The sequence below is a fragment of the Oryza sativa genome, chromosome 3 (assembly GCF_034140825.1).
Source record: "Oryza sativa Japonica Group chromosome 3, ASM3414082v1".
NCBI classification, from domain to species: Eukaryota; Viridiplantae; Streptophyta; class Magnoliopsida; order Poales; family Poaceae; genus Oryza; species Oryza sativa.
Genome location: NC_089037.1, coordinates 2,174,182 through 2,194,959, shown reverse-complemented (window position 1 = coordinate 2,194,959; position 20,778 = coordinate 2,174,182). Strand labels below are relative to the sequence as shown.

The 20,778-nt window shown below is 47.9% G+C and overlaps 2 protein-coding genes across 3 annotated transcripts; both read right to left on the bottom strand.

Annotated features, from left to right (window-relative positions):
• Positions 1-6,491: 6,491 nt before the first annotated feature.
• Positions 6,492-8,039, bottom strand: LOC107280402 (cytochrome P450 86B1-like). The gene has a single exon (XM_015774792.3). The coding sequence runs from the start codon at positions 8,037-8,039 to the stop codon at positions 6,516-6,518; it is 1,524 nt and encodes a 507-aa protein (XP_015630278.1). The 3' UTR covers positions 6,492-6,515.
• Positions 8,040-15,004: 6,965 nt separating this feature from the next.
• Positions 15,005-16,519, bottom strand: LOC107275644 (alkane hydroxylase MAH1). 2 transcript variants are annotated; one of them, XM_066309080.1, is made up of 2 exons: positions 16,244-16,519; positions 15,005-16,129 (listed from the first exon to the last, which is right to left on the bottom strand). In XM_066309080.1, exons 1-2 carry the CDS (start codon positions 16,517-16,519, stop codon positions 15,005-15,007), a joined length of 1,401 nt encoding a protein of 466 aa, XP_066165177.1. The 2 variants fall into 2 exon arrangements, with proteins under 2 accessions (XP_066165177.1, XP_015630301.1); XM_015774815.1 differs by having other exon boundaries at positions 15,005-16,519.
• Between the last annotated feature and the right edge of the window lie 4,259 nt (positions 16,520-20,778).

Below are 20,778 nucleotides of genomic sequence, written 5' to 3'. Positions count from 1 at the left end.
AATGAAGCTATTTTTCTACCTACCTTCTCCTCTCAACCTATCACAACTATTCTTTTTCACCTACTTTCTCTTTTCAACCAATCACACACCTTCTTCAATCATTATTACCTACTTTCTTAATACCCGTGACAAACTTAAAAATGCTTACATTTTGAGACGGAGGAAGTACAGTGAAATCGATCCGAGTGTAAAAATTCGTACTCCCTCCGTCCCAAAAAAAGATAAACCCTGAGATTTCATGTCCAACTTTGATTGTCCGTCTTATATGAATTTTTTTTATAATTCGTATTTTCATTGTTGTTAGATGATAAAACATGATTAATATTTTATGCGTGATTTGTCTTTTAATTTTTTTTATAATTTTTTAAATAAGACAGACGGTCAAATATTGGGCATGAAAATTAGGGTTTGTCTTCTTTTTTTTTTTTTTTTTTTGAGGGAGGGAGTAGCACGGTGGAGCATCACTGTCCAGGGTCTATCATTCGTTCGATCAGTAGAGACATACCCATGTGATGAAGTAACATCTGGAAATGACAGCAATGTGGACCCGTTATACAGTACTACTATCGATCCCTCATTGTTGCAATTCAAGGCCTTATGGGTTCAGTTTCATATCAAAATTAAAAGTTAAAAAAAATTAGAATAATGTGATGAAAAAGTTAAAAAATTATATATGTAAAAAGATAAAAATAAAAAGCTAATTTTTTTAAAAAAAAAGTTGAAATCTAAACAGATCCCTATTATTGCTGAGCAAGACCCAGCAGGTCGCCGTCTGGGCTAGTATTGCTGTACCACGTGCATCACATCGCACGCTAAGGAGACAGCAGCAAAAGTCCCACTCCTCCGGTTCGCATCCGCGCTAGCGAAAACGAACACGACTAGTCTACTCTACTGTACGTACGGCGCAGCCAAGCCCAACCGAACAGAAGTGTGGCAGGGCTGTGTGCGCGCGCGCCGGCGGCGACACCGCGCGGAGCTGGTCATCTCCCGGTACATGCGTGCCGTGCGTGCATCACGTGGCGGCCATGCATCTTACCGATCAGGCGATCACGGCCGGTGAGGGCTTTTGTGTTGGGCCCATGATTCTCTCTCCTTCTCTGTGCGTAACAGCAGAAAACACCGGTGCGTGCGTGCGTGTGGGTCGCCTTTGCCACCGACGGAGAAGGATGGAAGGCAACAGTTTTTCTGGTGGTACGCACACTCTTGTGCTGTTTTCCGTTTTTAAAAGAAGTTTTTTCTGGTGGTACCTGGACGCATGGTCATCACTAGTTGATTTCTCGCGTTTTGTTCGTCAAGTAATCAGTGGAACGTGTATGATTCATTAATTCTAAGCATGCATCACATTTTGTTGACCAAGTCTGGAGCTAACCTGTCTATCTGCTGTTTTGTGCTCTACAACCAGAAGTCTGGAGCACAAGTTTGTACTATGAGATTGTAATAATTTTACTTTAAAAAACAAATTATAACACCAATATTTTACCCGTGTGGTCGAGGGGACTAATTAGAAGTTCTACATAGACAGATCATGGTTCGCAGAGCGTGAACTGAGGATTAGCAGTCGCAACGTTGAGGAGCTCCGGCAGGCGGCGGAAACAAGGATCCCCACGGGACTACGGGAGGATTAGCAAATCCAAATCCAATTTAGGTTGGCGATCTAGGCTGTTCCCAATAATGATTTATGATGGGCGCCACTTTCCCTTGTCTGATCAGAAGTTATATGGGCCAAATGCCGATCTTGATTACCGTAAGTTTTGTAGGCCATACTTGGGTCGAAATAATTTTTTTGGCCAAACTTGGATCTCGATCATTATCTGCCATCCATAAATCTTTTTTAGAGGAATCTGCCATCTATATTTGAGTATACTAAATTGGAAATGCAGTTAATCCGTTGAGATCCAAATTTGTGGGCAACGCATATTTGTTTGCGATACAAATTGTAATCAATCAACAACCGGCCAAGTCGAATGCGTGAAGCTTTGTGCGCGTCGCGCCCGCGCGAACGCTTCCAAGTTCCAACAGCACCCACTAGGCCACAAATAGGCTCAGCGACCTCCCTTCTCCGGCCCACGTGCGTGCGGAAGCCTACGTCTATCTTTCCTCCTAGGCTCCCTCCTTTCCCAATTTTCAGAGGAATAAGTTCACTTCGTGACCCTCAAAAGTGATCGAAATCTAATCCATGACCCTAAACCACAAAACCGGATATCTTGACCCCCAAACTCTTAAAACCGGTGCAATTTGACTCCCTCGGCGGTTTTGGAGAGCGGTTTCGCTGATGTGGCGCATATGTGGCGATATTGACCGAGTCTTTGTTCCACGTGACGTTGACGTGGCACTTACGTAGTATTAGAATTAAAAAAATACATGGGACCCGTTTGTCATTCACATCCATTAAAAAATATAGGGCCCACTGACATGTGGGGCCCATATGTCAGTTGGATATCCGGCGGCGCAGCCGTGCCAGCGTGGAAGAGGGAGGCGGCCACTTGGGGCTGCTACGAGATGAGCAGGACGGTGGCGGTGGCCACAAGTTCCAGCCCTCTGAGCTGGAGCAGGGTCGAGCTGCCTGCCCGCCACCGTCGCCGCCGCCGCTCCGGCCTTTGAGCGCCCGCCGACGACTTTTGAATCCATGGCAACACACTCGCCCGAGCGCCCATCGCCGCCTCGCCATCGTCGACTCCTCCACTCCGAGGACCGCCTGCCAGCACAACACCGCGGCCCATGCCCCGCCGCCGGCCGAAGGGGAAGAAGGGGAGAGAGAGAGAAAGAAGGAAGAGTCGTGCGGTCGCCCTGCTACGGCTCTGCTTGGGCAGTCCCCGCTGGATGGAGCTAGGGAGTAGGAGGATGGTCGTCCCTTGGTCCCTTGCCGCCGTCGAACTCGCGGGGCAGGAAGCGCCAGCGTAGGTGGTGAGGTCCTCGGGACCGCAGCGGCAGGCGGCAGCCACCCACCTCACCGTCGTCGCCGCGGCCGAGCGCTGGCCTCGCCATCGTCGAATCCTCCACTCCGGGGACCACCGGTCCAGCGCCACCGCTGGGGACGCTTCAGCTCCCACCGGCCGGCACCACACCGCTGCCCATGCCCCGCCATCGCCAGAAGGGAAAGAATGGGGAGAGAAAGAGAATGGAGAGGGAGGAGGAAGAAGGACTGACATATGGGCCCCACATTTTTTTAATGTGTGTGAATGACAAACGGGTCCTACACATATTTTTTAATTCTAATGCCACGTAAGTGCCACGTCAACGCCACGTGAAACAAAGACTCGGCCAATATCCCCACGTAGGCGCCACGTCAGCGAAACCGCCCTCCAAAACCATCGAGGGAGTCAAATTGTACCGGTTTTAAGAGTTTGGGGGTCAAGATATCCGGTTTTGTGGTTTAGGGTCATAAATTAGATTTCGATCACTTTTGAGGGTCACGAAGTGAACTTATTCCATTTTCAGACAATCCAGCACATGCGTTCGGCCCACTTGTAATTTTGGAATCCATGTACACAGATAACCCACGTGCAAACTTCTCTTCGCCGAAGCTACCAAAATAACAATAGGAGATGGAAACACGATCCGCTTTTGGGACTCCGCCTGGCTGGACGGGCAAAGACTAAAGGACAGCATGCTGCTCGTCTATGCAATTTCTAAGAAAAGAAGCAAATCGCTACGTGAAGGCATTGAAAATGACACCTAAATGGGAACACTACTTTTACAGTGGACCTGATCAGCCAGCTTGTATCCCTATGGAGCTCAACCCAGGACATCATGCTAAACCAAAATGAGTCAGATCACATAGTCTGGAAGCTCTCGAATCATGGAGAATACTCGGCCTCTTCGGCATACAATGCTCAGTGTCTAGGAACAGTCGGCACCAACTTCAATCCCCTAATTTGGAAATCTTGGGCCCCTACAAAATGCAAATTTTATGCGTGGCTTGTGATTCAAAATAGAGTCTAAACTTCCGATCGACTAGCTACAAGAGGATGGCTAAATAGCGGAGAGTGCCCCCTATGCCGTATGACGAACGAGACGGCATGCCACCTTTTAGCTTCCTGTAGATACACCAGAAGGATCTGGAGACTGACGGCCGGCTGGGTGGCTTATCAGCAATTGGATCCGAGCAATTGGGAGCCATGCCAAAGCGTACACAAATGGTGGGAAATGCTATTGCTAGCCAACAAAAGGGAAGTGCCCAAGAAAGGGCTGCGATCCTTAATCCTACTCATAGCCTGGGAAATCTGGAAAGAAAGGAACCAAAGGATCTTCGAGCATAAGGAAACGGCAGCCCCCAATCTTATGGCAAAAATAAAGGAAGAGGCAAGAATCTGGATAATGGCAGGCGCAAGGTGACTTGGAGAATTCCTACCAACTTAACCATAGTGCTTATGTAATTTTGTACAGCTCTTTTTTTTTTTGCCCCTAGGGGATATATTTTTTTACGCCTATATCTAATGAAATAGCACAATCTTGTGATGATTCCTTTCAAAAAAAGAAAAAGAAAACCCACGTGCATTTCCTTCGCCCAGAAAAGTTTTTACATAGAAATATATTATTCTACTACCTTTTACATAGAGGAAAAAAAGGAGGGGTAATGAGAACAACTGGATTGTCATGTAAGGGATAAAAAAAAGGTGTTTGGAATTCATAAGTTTCGGTCCCCTGAAATCTAGACACTCCCATGTGAATTTCATAAATAAGAATCAACAGGAGGTAGATAATCAAATTGTTTTATTGTGACATCCCGGCCTAAGGTTTAATAGGATTAATAGAATACTCATATTAACAAGTTACAACTTCTTTTCCGGAAGCCGATCTCTAAATCTGAGGTTAAGCGTGCTTGGCCTGAAGCAATTTAGGGATGGGTGACCGATCGGGAAGAATAATTTATGGATGGATGACCGATCTGGTTTGTGAGGGCAATCTATGACCTATGAAGGCTGTCAGATGTAAGCGGGCTCGGCCTGGGATAGGCGAAACGTTACATTTATCCTGTTTTTTATGTGATTTTAGTCCCTCTAATATTCACTCAAAGCAGTGTACTCTAATATAATTCCTCCTCCTTTATTCGTCATTTCTCCTTTTCCTAAATCCTAATCTTGTATTGGAATTGTACTTTATGTAACATTTTAAATCTATGAACGATCTCACTTGTCCTCCTAATGGAGCGATTAGTTGAATTGAAGAAGAAAAATGGTTTTGAAGGTTCTGGATTAGGTCTAATTTTTTTTAGATTATTCTTTTTTTTACTAATAGATAACTTTGGGATTATTTTGAGAAAGTATTGAGCCACGTGGTAATATTGGCCGGCAGTGAAAACCGCCAGCATTAGTAAGATAGATACACAAAATGATTTAAATTGCTCCAGGCCAAGCACGCTTAACCCTGGAGTTCTTTGGAGATTGGCTTCCGGAAAAGAAGCCCTTAAGAGAGATGGAGATTGGCTTCCGGAAAAGAAGTCCTAGGCCGGGATGTTACACCGCCGGGATGTTACACCCTCACCCCCTTAAGAGAGATGGAGATTGGCTTCCGGAAAAGAAGTCCTAGGCCGGGATGTTACACCGCCGGGATGTTACACCCTCACCCCCTTAAGAGAGATGGAGATTGGCTTCCGGAAAAGAAGTCCTAGGCCGGGATGTTACACCCTCACTCTCTTAAGAGAGATCGACGCCCCCGTCGATCAACCCTTAAGTGAAACCGCGAGAGTCGGCTCTGATACCATTTTGTAATATCCCGCCTTCCCCCAGGCCGGGCCCTTAAGTGAAACCGCGAGAGTCGGCTCTGATACCATTTTGTAACATCCCGCCTTCCCCCAGGCCGAGCCCACTTACATCTGATAGCTTTCATAGGTCATAGACTGCCCTCACAGACCAACACATGTCTTTTCTGTACACTTTGTCCTCACTCGTGTACACCCACCCGGGAAGAATTTCCCGGTCGGTCACCCATCCCAAATTGCTCCAAGCCAAGTACGCTTAACTCTGGAGTTCTTTGGAGATTGGCTTCCGGAAAAGAAGTTGCAACTTGTTGATATGAGTATTCTATTAATCCTATTAAGCCTTAGGCCGGGATATTACAGACAGCGTAATCAAGATCGTTCATATGCTTGAGAAGAGAGTTGGGTGGTCCAAAGTGAAACAAAGGCAAGTTTACCCAGTCCTAAGTGAAAATATTGCTTAAAGGTTGATCCAAAGTGAAACATCGGTAACAAAAGGTAGCCCGAAGTGAAATTTACTCTATATTTCTTGATAGGGCAGAAGTAAGTTTGAGTTACTACCATTGTTGTCTAAACTTGGGGTGATCTAGACCGTCCAAACGCGCACAGACATTAACTAGTTTAAAGTTCATGTCTAGGCAGTGGAAACTCATCTTTTAGTTCTCAACTGAGCACGCCCAGCAAACAAGAAAATGACATCGTGAGAAAACATATTATTGCTAGCTGATTACAGTTCGACAGCTTAACGGGAGTTCAGCATTTATCATACTGAGGTGCTCCCAGGCTACGAACCCGGGCCTTGCATCTGGCGGATTAATTAGTTGTTAAGCACATGCCTTCTCTTAACCCTGACCATGAGACCATTCTTCATGTGAAGTACGATGGAGAGTGCGGGCTCGACGACATGGCCGGGCATGGCCTCGATCTCGAAGTTCTTCACCACGGCCGCCGCCACGGCCTTGAGCTGCACGAACGCCATGTCCTTGCCGAGGCAGGTCCGTGGCCCTGAGCTGAAGGTCATGAACTTGTACGACGGTACGTACCGCAGCTTGCCGTCCTTCGATATCCACCGCTCCGGCCTGAACTTCCTGCAGTCGCTACCCCACACGGCCTCCATCCTCGCCATCGCGAACAGCGACACCACGATCTTGTCGCCGGGACGCACGTCGTGACCGCTCGGCAGCGCGTCGGCGGCAAGCACGCCTTTGTGCTCCAACGGCACGGGCGGGTACAGCCTGAGTGTTTCGGACAGTGCAGCGTGCAAGTACACGAGTGGCCTGAGCTCGTCCGGGTCGAAGGTCACCATGCCGTCAGGGGTGGTGATGCCGTTGACGGAGTCGAGCTCCTCTAGGATCTTGGACACCACGCATGGGTTCTTGGTGAGGAGGTAGAAGAACCAGGAGAGGGCCATGGCGGAAGCGTCTCGGCCGGCGGAAATCAGGTTCATGGTCGTGTCACGGAGGAAGGAGGAGCTCGCGTTCTCCTCCTCGTCGTCGTCGTTGATGTAGGACGAGAGCAGATCGGCCGAGCCATCGGCCTCTCCCTTGGCTTTCTCCGCCCGCCGTTTCTCGATCGTCTCGTTGACGAAGTGGTCGCAGGCGCGCAACGCCTCCGCCATGGTGCGCTCGTATCCGATGCCCAGCCTCCTCGCCAACTTCCACCAGGACAGCGGGAAGATGTGGCGGACGAGGAGCACGCGCGTCGCGTCGTCCATCGCGCGCGCGAAGGCCACCTCCGGTAGGCTGATCGCGAGGCACCCCGTGTCGGCGCCGGACACCACCATGGTCGTGGTGTCAAACGTCAGCCTCATGAACACGTCTTGCAGGTTGCACGACTCTCCCGTTGCCGCGAAGTGGGCGAGCAGCGGGAGCAGCGCTTTCTCCACCTTGGCACGGCTGCACCGGGACACGAAGGCCCGGAACCGTGGCCTACACGTGAGCAGCTGGGCCTTGGCTCGTTGGCGGCGCCATGAATCACCATCAACGTTGAAGATGCCATCACCGAAGATGTCAAATATCTCGGTGAAGTCTGGACCCTTGGGGTAGTTGGAGAAGTTGGAGGTGAAGACGTGCCGGACATTGGCTGGGTCGCAGGTGATGAAGAGCCGCATGTTGGAGCTCGGTGGACCGGTAAACCGGAAGTTGAGCTGGGAGGCTGTGAGCAAGGAGGTGATCCAGTCGTGGATGCGGTGGCGGTTGGCTAAAAGATCAGGGAGCATGCCGATCAACGGCCAACACACTGGGATGGCAGTGTTCTTCCTCTTTGACTTGATATGGTTGTAGGAGAAAATACTAAAGCAGAGGAAACAGAGCGCGAGCTGGAGAATGGAAGCGAAAGCCATTACTTGACTGTAAAGTTTGCACGTACGAGCTCGTCACGGTGATCATGGGAACGTTTGCAGTGCCATACGTGTATTAATATACTCAAGCGAGTAGTAAGATGAGGCGGGCGATGTTAGAGACAGTGTTGTAATTTCTGACTGAAATTTGTCACAATGATATGTATCATATATTGATATAAAAAAGATAAATTCATTAATGTTAGCTAATACATTTGCTCGAATCAGCTAGCCATCGATGGATGGGAAACCAGCTTTGCCTTTTAAGTTTTATAAACTCCTAACCGCTGCACATTGCCGCCATCTTGTGTCTCCTTGCGCCTGTTGCTCTTGGTGTCACCGTGGGAAGTGGATACTACTCATTCTGGATGCTAAATCACATCACATCTGGACAGAGTTTTGACTAGTGTCTCCCGTAGGCAACTAAATATCCCATTCTGGCTTTGTTCTAGTTGCCTTACTTTTCTAAGCAAGGTTACAGTGTCGTCATGACATACGTCAATTCCTGTAACGGTTGGATATATCCTCGAGCGTTATCAGTACCACTGTATCAAAATTTAATTTCTGAATTTTCCATTTGAAAAGTGTTACACTGAAGTTCATGCCAGGGATATCAATTAGTTCTCCCTCTACATATACCCAAATTAAAATATAAAAACTGAAATCGGAAACGAAGTTCAAATAAAGATTTGGCATTTAGAAAATTCAAAAGTTTTTTACACTATCAATGATTACGAATGGTAGCAATCCAATGTGGGGCTTTCCATTCGGCCATTTACTTAGCTTCTCCATAATATATATGGGCTTCTATTCGGCCCAAATTTCCTGCTCACTCCGTTGAGCCCATCAGTACCGGATCGCACTACCAACGGTAGGGATCCAATTTTGGCTGTCACTAATGGCTGTGTTCCGTTCGGTAGTGGCAGCGCTGCAGGCCTGCAGGCACAGCAACAGGATCTACCAAGCAAATCCCTTCTTTCTATAAAGTTAAAACCAAAAACTGAAACCCCGTGCTTCCACATCATTATCAAATTATGAACCATTGGATGAATGTATTTAGATTGCTTCTCAGACATTGGATGGAATGCAGCATAGAGCCTAACCCATTAGTCACCGATCGGGTGAGTCTCTTGGCCTCCTCAGTGCCAAATATAGCTCACATGAACACATTGGCCCATCTCCACATACATCTACATATATCAGCCCGTCAATCCGTATAAAAGAGCTTTATGGCTGAACGCTCCTTCAGTTGATATGTGCTACCTAAATTATCTATAAATTTTTGATAAGGCTGCTAAAAAGAATTTCTCCAAGAAAGCTATTTGTTTCTTCTATTTCTTCTTAATATTATACCTTTTATCTAACAAATTGATGTTAACCAAGTCCCGCAGCAACGCGCTGGGCATCCTCTATTTATACTAAAAGAGCCGCAGCACTGCTGCTGTACAGCCACCATCTAACTTAACCGAATAGACCCAATGTTCTCCAAGAAAAGTTGTAGCGCCCGTTCCGCCGTCGTGGCGCCTAGCGGGAAAATTATCTCTAAAAAAAACCCTAATTGCGAAATTTGTTTCTTTGCTTGTTGTCTAGTGTCCGTGCCATCTCAGATCTCAAATCCCCGATCTATCGTCGAGTTTAATTCCGAATCCAAATCCTTCCAAATCAAATTCCTCCGCAAAAGTCTATTTTGCCTCCCCCGGGGTCGATGGGCCGAATTTCTCTCGGCCCATCTCCCCCTCCCTCCCGGCGCTCGCTCTCTTTCTCTCTCGCTCTCTCTCTCTCTCCTCTCCCTCCGCTCCGCCCGCGCGCTGCACGCGCGAGCGCGTGAGCCGCGCCGAGCGCCCCTCCTCCGCTCCCTCCGCTCTATCCGCGCGTGCGTGAGCCGCCGCGCCGAGCGCCTCCCTCCCCCTCCGCTCTGCCCGCGCGCAAGCGCGTGAGCCGCCCGCGCCGAGCCGAGCCCTCCTTTCCGCTCCCTCGCTGCCGCTCCCCGCGCGTCGTTCGCGCGCGCGCCCGCGTGGTCGTCGCCCGCGTCGCGTCTGCGCCGCCCGGCCCCGCTGCCCTGCCGCGCCTGCAGCCGCTCGGCCCCGCAGCCAGCGCGCGTGCCAGAGCCGCGCCACTCTATCCGCCGCGCCTCCCGTTGCAAGCCGCGCGCGCGTGCCGAGTGGCCGACCGCCTGGTCGCCACCATCGTCAGCGCCTGCCCGCGCCTGTCGCCCGTGTCACCGCCCCGCCGTCATCACCGTCGTCATCGCCTCGGCCCCGCCACTCCGCGCGCAAGCCGCCAAGGGACGGAGGCAGAGCCCTCCTCCCTCTGCCGCGACGCCCCCGCTCCCCTCCTCCTTTTCCCAAAGAAGAAAGGGGCAAGCCCCCTTTCTCTCCCTCCTTTTCCCCTTTTCCTCCCGCCGGCGTCACCCTCCCTCCGCCCTGTCGCCGATTGGACGCGAGCGCCGAGCACCAGCTCGCGCCTTGACCGCCCAAGTCGGTTCCAAACCGACATTGCCGCCCTTAAAGCCCAGGCGCCCTTCCTCTCTTCTCCTCCCATCTCCATTGTTGCCGCCCCTCTGTTTCGCCGTCGCCGTTCGTCGTTGCGCGCGTCGGAGGAGCCGGCACGAGCGAGGACGCGGAAGGGGACTCCGGGCGCGCCCTCTCCTTCCTCTTCCCCGGCCCGAGGCCGGAGAGATCACTCCCGCGCCGTCGGCCTCTCGTCACAGCGCCCTCCTCGTCTCGGTAATGCCTCCCTCCGTTCTTCCTCCTCGCTCCATCTCCCTCCCTTAGTTTTCGGTAGTAGCTCGAGTAGCCTCCCCGTAGCTAGCCGGCGCCGCCCCGACCGTTGCCGCCGCTCGCCGTGTGCTCGCCGCCGTCGCTGCCCGAGCTCCGTAGCACCCGCCCGTCGCCGGCCTCGCTCGGCGTAGCTCCGCTCAATCCGACGCTAGGAACGAATTCCCGTGGCCGCGTAGATGCTCTCACCGCCGGGAATTGGCCCCTCGTGACCTCGTCGCCGTTTTCCCCTTTTGCTCTCCGCCGGTTACCGCCGCCAAAATCCGCCGCCGACGGACTCCCTCCGGCGAATCCAAGCCGTTGGCTCGCTCCCTCTCATTCTCCCTCGTCATCCCGGTGTACGCCCCGTCGCCCCTCATCGTCGCAAGGCGCCTCGGAGAAACCGCCGCCGCCCGCCGTCCATTCGCGGCCGGTGCCTTCGTCTTCCTCCCGCCAGCCCACGTGGCAGCCACGTAGGCGCCACGTCGGCGCCAGCTCGGCCGAAATCGGGTCGGGCCGACCCCGGTCAGCCCCTCCCGTGCGCGCGTTCCAACGCGAGCCGTGAGGCTGCGCGTGGGCCCGCCGCATCCTTTCCTCCGCGAACCGCGCGCGTGCACCGCGTCCCTCCCCCGCCCGCGCGCGTACGCCGCGTGCTCGCTCCGCACGGTGAACCGAGTCACCATCAAGCGGGTCCCACCCGAGACCGCGCGCGGTGAGCCCGGTCCACCGGCTCTCTCTCTCCTCCCTCCCGCGCGCGTGCGCGCCTTGGGCCGGCCGGCCCATTTAGCTCGGCCGGTCCGCTCCATTTCCCTTGGGCCGCGCCCTAGCCGCCCAAGAAAAGTCTATATTCCCTCCCTTTTTTCTTTTCTTTTCTTTTTCTTTTCCAAAAAGGATTTAATTAAATCCTTTTCCTTTAGACCAAAAATCCAATAATCTTAGAAATTCAATATCTTCCCAACCGTAAATCCGTTTGACTCCGTTCAACTTCCAAAATTTCTCAAATCTCGAGATCTATCTAATGGCACGCTTAGAGGTCATTAATAGGGCTTTATTTTCGCCGTTTGTTGAGTTGTCCCGTTTCGCGTGTAGTTTCGGAGCCCGAAGACCCGCGGTGCGAGGATTTCGAGGATCAAGCTCCAGATCTCGAGCAAGGCAAGCCACCTTTGAACATCTTGAGCCTATATTTGAAATTTAATTATGTTGCTTGAAAAATATTAAGCATTGATAGGATCGCACTTAATCTGTTTGTCCCGTCTGCAAGGCAGATTGGCGGACCTACCTAGTTTGTTGCATTTGATCCTTCCTTTGTTAATTGTTATACCATGTTCCCTTGTAACCACCCAGTTGTGCCTCGGAAATCGTGCACTCTGCACGAGTATCGACGGCCGCCTTCAAACTTAAAATCTGAAAAACTTCTTGGGTAAAACTTGGGTTTTACAAAAGACTTGGAAAACCCGACACCTGGGTCGGTGCTTGCGAACTAAATGAATTTCCCAAAACCGCGGACCGGGGAACGTACCGGGTGTACGGTTTCCCGCTCTTGCACTTAAGGACCGTTTCCTTGGAATTTCATCCAAACATAAGACAAGTACGACCACATGGGTGGAATGGGACACCCCTGGCTGAATAACTAGCTTATCAGGGGAGCCTTGATGCCGAGAGACATGTGGATTCGCCGGGGTGGTGTCGGGGAGGACCCCTGGGCTTCCTGGCACAGTATGGTCTGGGACCTAACCTGTTGTTGGTCTGGGACCCCTCTCGTCGGCATATGGTAAACCTGTGTCGGCTTTGGAAATGCCTTGTCATGAAAGCTTGGAGGTCTCCCGACGTGGCTGATCCCCACGGGCTAGGTGATCCGGGTTAGTAATGTCGTGTGGGTAAAGTGTGCCCCCTCTGCAGAGGTTAACAATCTGTTCGAACAGCCGTGCCCACGGTCATGGGCGGATGTGAGGTGATTCCTAGCGTAGTTTTGGTTGACTACTGCTTGTGAAATTGCTGTTGTGGAAAGGGGTTCGATGTTTGAAAAATCTGCAGCTGATGGGATCAGCTAGGCCCAGGTGGCCGTTTGAAAGTTGTTGGCCCGAGTGGCCGTTTGAAAAGCTGTTGGCCGGGTGTTGCACATACTCCGACCGGACGAGACGCACTGTCTCATCCGCGTCGTTTGAGAAGCACTCACTTAGTTGTTTTTAGAAAAGAGTTCAAATAAAATCAATTGCAAAAACAACAGCCTTTCTCTGAAGCCTGCATTAAACACTTATTTCCCATGGCTTGCTGAGTACTCTCGTACTCACCTTTGCTCTATATAAATAATCCCCCCAGTTGCTGAAGAAGATGAAGCGGATCCTGCTGTTAAGGAGTTCTTCCAGGAGCAAGCCGGCTACGATGCTTTTTAGGGTTTCGGCCTAGTTCCCAAGTCGCGCCTGTGTTGTTTGGTCCAAGTCCTGGCTTCCGTTTCCCTTTTGTAATGCAGTTGTGAGCTCGGGATCTGTCCGCAGCCCAACATGACTGTACCTCTACTCTATAATAAAGAGACCTCTGTTGCTGTGATATTCTGTCTTCCTGTGATACCAGCACTGTTTCCTGGGACTGGTATCGATTAACAGGTTAATTTGGAGCGTCACGGGCTAGTTCCGGTCGGGACTAGTTCGGGGCGTGACAAAAGTGGACCTCGTATGTATCTCTGATGTGCACAATGAGCTCCGATCCGTTTTACGCTAGCAGTTGGAGCTACCACTAGTAACGATAGGCTAAAATAGTTGATTTTTACGGGCGGCTCCACAACGGCGTGCTAAAATCGCAAGCGGACCTCTTATTGTGATTATTTTTAGCTAAAAAATTTACAAAATGTACCCAAGAACTCCAAAAAAAAATTCACAGAATTCCGCATCAAGCATTTACAAAAATTCACATCCAGGAACTCTAGCCCCCCCCAATAATTTCTTTCCCCAAAACCAAATCCCATAACCTAGCCGCCATGGATAACCTCACTAGGGACCTTGGATGTTGCTAAAGCCGCCGTCGACGAGCCACCATTGGCCGCCGAAGGATCCACCCCCTCGAGCCAGATGTGGGAGAGGGAGGGGAAGAGAGTGGGAGAGCGAGCACACTGCGTCCTCTGCTTCTATTGCCGAGGGTGGCCTCCACCTTCTATCCGGCCAGATTTAGGAGGAGTGGGGGAGCTGGCACGGTTGCCCCCTTTGCTACTATCATCATTGTAGTTAGTTTATAGCATGTTATTGTATTTGCTCTGATAGCTGTTAGTTAGGAGTAGCTGTTAGTTAGGAGTGGCACTTTTCCCGATCATATCTCCTCTCATTGAGATCGCGACAGTGTTTCCAGGGATGGCTGCATGCTGTAAAGAAAACGAAACATAAATGGCAGTAAGACTACATTATTTGACTCTTCGATCTTTGATCTTATTGTTTTGTTCATGCTTGTGCTTGCTTATTAGTAATTTAAGAATAATTTATGAATAAAACATTTATATATGTGTATTTAGCTATTGAAAAGCAAATATTGCAAAATAATTATAATGAAAAAACACAAAATGAACTTAAAATTAATTTTTAAAATAAAAAAATTTAACTTATAAGCATGCGTACAAATATAGAGCAGATGTATATATCTCTACTATTATAAAAATTGAAGATGTTTTTACCGGTATTTTGGTACGTCATATGTATTTGGGTCGATTTTTAAGTTTGTTCGCTTTTGGAAATACAAAAGAAGTCGTATGAAAAATTTCTTTTAAAAAACTTGCATGCTTTGTTCGCTTTTGGAAATACAAATCCGTGTATGAGTCAGATTTTAAATTCGTTTGCTTTTGAAAATACAAAAGATGTTGTATAAGAATTTTTTAAAAAAAAAATCTTGCACGCTAACTTGAGATGAAAGTCAGGCTCCTAATTCTAGCTCATGATTTTCTAAAAGCGAATTCCCACAGTGAATTTCATCCTTGTTAAACCGTATAACAATAATAAGATTAAAATAACATTCACCCGTTGCAACGCACGAATAATTTTTGTAGGTACAAGTATAAAGCACGGGTGCAGCCAATGAGATCTAAACATGAACTGAAAGACGGTCCCAGCAAACTGGATAAAACAGAACACCACACGCTATCACAAATTATTGCTAGCTGATTGCAAGCTCGACAGCATAACAAAGATCTTCGATTATCTGGCAGATCGATTAGTTAACGTTGTTGATTACCTACCTTCTCTTAACCCTGACCATTAAGCCATTCTTCATGTGGAGAACCATGGACAGCTTGGGCTCCACGATATGTCCTGGCACGGCCTCGATCTCGAAGTTCTTCACCACAGTAGCCGCCACGACCTTGAGCTGCACTAACGCCATGTCCTTGCCTAGGCAGGTCCGAGGCCCCGTGATGAAGGGCGTGAACTTGTACGACGGCACGTACCGCAGCTTGCCGTCGTCGGAGATCCACCGCTCCGGCCTGAACTCCATGCAGTCGCTGCCCCACACGGACTCCGTCCTACCCATCGCATAGATGGACACCACGATCTTGTCACCAGGGCGCACCTTGTGCCCGCTCGGCATCACGTCGGCGGCAACCACGCCTTTGTGGTCCAGCGGAACAGGTGGGTAGAGCCTAAGCGACTCGCACACGGCGGCGTGCAGGTACACGAGTGACTTGAGCTCGTCCGGGTCGAAGGTCACCATGCCGTCCGGGGTGGTGGTGGCGCGCTCGACGGAGTCAAGCTCCTCTAGGATCTTGGACGCCACATGAGGGTTCTTGGTGAGGAGGTAGAAGAACCATGATAGTGCCGAGCCTATCGTGTCGCGGCCGGCAGCAATGAGGGTCATGGTCGTGTCACGGAGAAAGGTGTCCGCGTTCTCGTCGTCGTCCTTGAGGTAGGACGATAGCAGATCCTCCGAGTCCTCGATCCCTTCGTTTGCTTTCTTTGCCCGCCGCTTCACGATCGTCTCGTATATGAACTGATTAATGGTGCGCAATGCCTCTGCCATTTTCCGCTCAAATCCAACTCCTAGCCTTCGCGCCAACTTCCACAATGACAGCGGGATGATGTGACGGACAAGGAGCACACGCGTCGTGTAATCCACCGCGCGCACGAAAGGCACCTTGGGCATGGGCAAGCTGATCGCAAGGCACCCAGGGTCTTCGCCGGACGCCAGCATGGTCGACATGTCAAATGTCAGCCTCATGAACACGTCCTGCAGGTTGCATCTCTCCCCCGTTCCCGCGAAATGGGATAGCAGCGGAAGCAGCGCATTCTCCACTTTGTCACTGCTGCACCGGGACACGAAAGACTGGAATCGGTGGTTGTACATGAGAAGCTGGGTCTTGGCTCGCTGCCGGCGCCACGAGTCGCCGTCCACGTTGAAGATGCCATCACCTAAGGTGTCATCAAAGATCTCGGCGAAATCGGGTCCCTTGGGGTAATTTGCGAAGTTGGAGGTGAAGATGTGCCGGACATTGGCCGAGTCGCAGGTGAAGAAGAACCGCATGTTGGACGACATCGTTGGGCCGATAAACCGAAAATTGAGCTGGGAGGCGGTGAGAAACGAGGTGATCCAGTCATGGAGCTGGTGACGGTTGACGAGAAGATCAGGGAGCATGCCCACCAACGGCCAACACACTGGGATGGCAGGGTTCTTCCTCTTTGATTTGATGTGGTAGTAGTAGAAAACGCTAAAGCAGAGGAAACAGAGCGTGAGCTGGAGAATGGAAGAGAAAGCCATTGCTTTGACTGCTTGTACGGTTGCTCGTACGCGCGTAATGCAAAACAAAGGAGGCGTCACGGTGATCATGTGAATGCTTGCAGTACCACACGTGTATAAGGTGTATTAATATACCCGAGCGAGAGTAGTAAGATGAGGCGGCCAGGCGGGCGATGTTAGCAACAGTGCTTGTGATTTCACTGAAATTTTTCCAAGATTTTTGCATCATGAATGATATATTGGTATTGGAAAGATAAAATTACTTAATGTTAGCTACATGAACCAGCTAGCTGCCATCGATCGATGGGAATCAACTCCTCTGCTCCGCACAGCGTGCCATCTTGTGTCTCGTTGGCGCCTGCTGCTCTTGGTATCACCGCGGGAAGCGGATACTAAATTATCCCCATTCTGGCTTTGTTCTACCTGCCTTACTTCTCTAAGCAAGGTTACAGACTTACAGTGTCGTCATGACATACCTCAATTTCCGTAATGCCCTGATATTTCCTTCAGCGCTAAAAATATGTACCAATGTATCAAAATTTAACTTCAAAACTATCTACTCTCTCCGTCCATAAATATAGGAGATTTTGGTTGGATGTGGCACATCCTATTACAACAAATCTAGACATGAAGCTGTAAGATCAACGTGTGTTTTGATTCTTATTCTGTGATGAACAATTGGCATCTGTGATTATTGGTTTTGATATTTGGAATTTATTCACAAAGTGGTTTTGGATTTACTGATATTTTATGTGACCGGTCAGACCGGGCGGAGGTTGCCGGTCAGACCGGCTTGTGTTGAGCGGTCAGACCGGCCGGCCCGCGGTCTGACCGGCCGACGCTGTGTCGGTTTCAGTTTCGGGTTGTTTCTTTGGATATCCGTGATTGTTTCATCGTTATGGCTTCTAGATGGATACTATACGTATGTAATACTGTTGTTTGCTAATAATGAGTCAAGTTGGGGATAGCTTGGTCTCGGAATATGGTTTCTTTGTTTGTTTCATGTGTAGGTGACTCGATGCCTCGGGAGAGTATTTGCGGTGATGGACCGGGAGTCGGCTTGGTGGTAAGACGATGTCCGTGGTGGTCAGATATCATGTGGGATACTAAGGCTAGAGTTGATGCACGTGGTTGGTGAAGATTCCATATGGCATACGATGGAGGTATTGTGTGCGTATGGGATGTGGAGTCGAATTTGGAAGGAGTCCAAATTTGGTACGATTGGTGTTTCACCGGGTTTCGGCGGTCTAACCGGCATCTCACCGGCGGTCAGACCGGCGGCGTAGGCAGGCAGCGGCAGGCGATTTCGTCGGTTCGACCGATCGATCTACATCGGTCAGACCAACATTCATCAGGCGGTCAGACCGGTGCGTTCACTTCGGTCAGACCGCGATCCATCGAATTTGAGGGTAACTTTTATTTCCGCTAAAAGTTTTGGTTTTTGGGTATATCAACCATTTACCCCCCCTCTGGTTGGCTTAGTTCTTATGATTCGATCCTACAGAAGTATGTCCAGATTCGTTGTATTAGGATACGTCGCATCTAACCAAAATCTCTTATATTTAGAGACGGATGGAATATCTTTCAAGTATGGAAAAAAAAAACCAAATTACCTCCTAAACTATTGCAACAGTCTAAATTACCTCCGTCGAATTACAAAACAGACATTTTAAACTCTAAACTCTTCGACCGAAACAAATTACCTCTCTAACTCGATCCATATCGGTTTTGATATTACATAACACACATGTGACAACAATTTTGTTGGCGTGGCAGTCCTAACTCAATCTCAATTTGGTTGGTCTTAATATATACCTATTTTCTAGTTAATCATAGTAATAAATGGGTATAAAAGGACTAACACAAATATATGCCCTAAACATACTAATTTATTGTATAGATGCTATTAGTGTTAAAAAAGGCATACCGAATAGTCTTGGGTTAGATTTGGTGGGACCCACCATATATATACCAAGTTTTTTACGGAATCATGCCTCACATGTGGAAAGTGTTCCAGATAAGGAAGGAGAAGCAATGTTCTACTTGGCACAACAAGAACTACTCAGATCATATCCATACTTGGTTCCCTAATCTTACTTGGACAAGGGGGACACCCGAGTGTATAAACACAAGATCTGAGAAGAGGAGGACACGTCTAGACGGATTTAGACAATCCAAGACAAGACAACATACACCGAAACAAGTCTAGATAAACCCAATCTGAAGCTACAAAGGACGACACTAGGAATCTAGAGCTACCTTCAATCTTGTCGAGTTCATATTAAAAAAAAAACTACACTAGTCGACTAGAGCTCCATGCCACCAAGCTGACAAAGACTATATTAGGTTGTCTCACATATTGTAATCGAGTAATACTAATACATAAAGTCAATATTGGTTTTGGTCAACAGGAGTATGGCTATTACCTATCAGTTAAGAGGCCTGAACCTATATAAAATTTCTTATCTCATATCTTTTTATCTCAATCTCTCGTATAATCTAGTTCCATCGATCCTCATATTATACAAATATCGTAGTCAGAATATAGCTAGGCCCTCAGATATCCATCGCACATATCTAAATTCGTTGTAGTCGCTCTCTTGCATGGACTCCATTCTCCCCATCGTATAGATAACGGTGTACACAAGTTAGAATTTAATTTGTAATTTTCTACAACTTATAAAATTTGGATTAAAACTTATATATTTGTGAAGTGATATATCTTCATCTCTACTATTATAACAATTGAAGATGCTTTTGCCGGTACTTTGGTACGCCATCCGTGTATGAGTCGGTTTTAAGTTCGTTCACTTTTGGAAATACATATCCGTATTTGAATCGAGTTTTAAGTTCATTCGCTTTTGGTAACACATAAGGAATCGTATAAGAAATCTCTTTAAAAAACTTGCATGCTAACTTGAGGTGATCGAACTCATTGGACTCCTAACTGCAGCTCATGATTTTCTAAATATATATCTAAACAAATACCCACAGTGAATTTCACCTTAACTAAACCATATCTCTTCTCTACTACTTAAAAAATAAGAGATGCTTCCATCATCCGTCAAAAAAAACCGCCAAAAAACCGGGCGAAAGAGAAAAAAACTGGACAAAAAAACCATGATTGTCCGATTAAAAAAAGGGCGAAAAAAAATAATCCGATCCCCTGGAAAAAAGGGCGACAAAAAACCGGCTAAAAAAACCAGACAAGCGAGAAAAAAAAACCGTAACTGTCCGATAAAAAAAAGGGGCAAAAAAAATAATCCGATTCAGTGCCAAAAAAAGGGCGAAAAAAATCTCCGTTAAAACAAAAAAATAGCGAAAAAAATAAAAAAAGTCCGACTCCTATCTGATTCCCTCTCAGAAATGAAAAAAAGTCCGACTATAGATCCGATTCCCCCGAAAAATAAAAGGTGCCACTCCTTTTGAGTCCGAATACCAGCCACCGCTCCTCGGTTTTAATCTATACCGTGATATCTCTCACATCTTGGTGAAACAAAATGATGTGCCGGATTGAAGATCTGTTTACAAAAACGGAACCTACAGGTCGAGAGCATTTCATTTTTATATTATTTTAATTTTTAGGTTTGTACTTTTGCATTTGAGTCCCTGTAATTTTTATATTTACATTTGAGTCCCTATAATCTTACAATAAGGTACTTAATGTCATTTTTGATAAAAATAATAATAAAAGAGAGAACAAAAGCATAAATGTGCATAAAAAAACAACAACAACAAAAGTTCTGTTTCCCCTAAGTCCTGTAGTGGAAAAAAGCAAAAAAAAGAACATTTGAAGAAAAAACAAGCAAAAAACGCGTGAGAAAATAATTGTAAAAAAAGGCAGAAAACACATGAGAAAAGAAAAGCAAAAAAGGGAGAAAATATGGTTTTCGTTGTAAGTAAAAAAGCAAAAAAAAATGCTAAAAAAAACTTTTAGAAAGAAATGTGTCATTTCTGAATGAATGGTTTGAGAAAATCGCGCAAGAAAAAAACACCGTTTATTAAAAAAACAAGCCGCTCATTAAAATACAAACATTGTTATTGACATGATTATTCATGAAAAACGATTATCATTAGAATTTTTTCACCCGTTGCAACGCACGGGCATTTTTGCTAGTAACAATAAAAAGATTAAAATAGCCTTCACCGTTGCAACGCAAGGATATTTTTTCTAGTCTCTATCTCTACTATTATAAAAATTGAAGATATTTTTGCCGGTATTTTGGTACGTCATCCGTGTATGAGTCGGTTTTTAAGTTCGTTTGCTTTTGGAAATATAT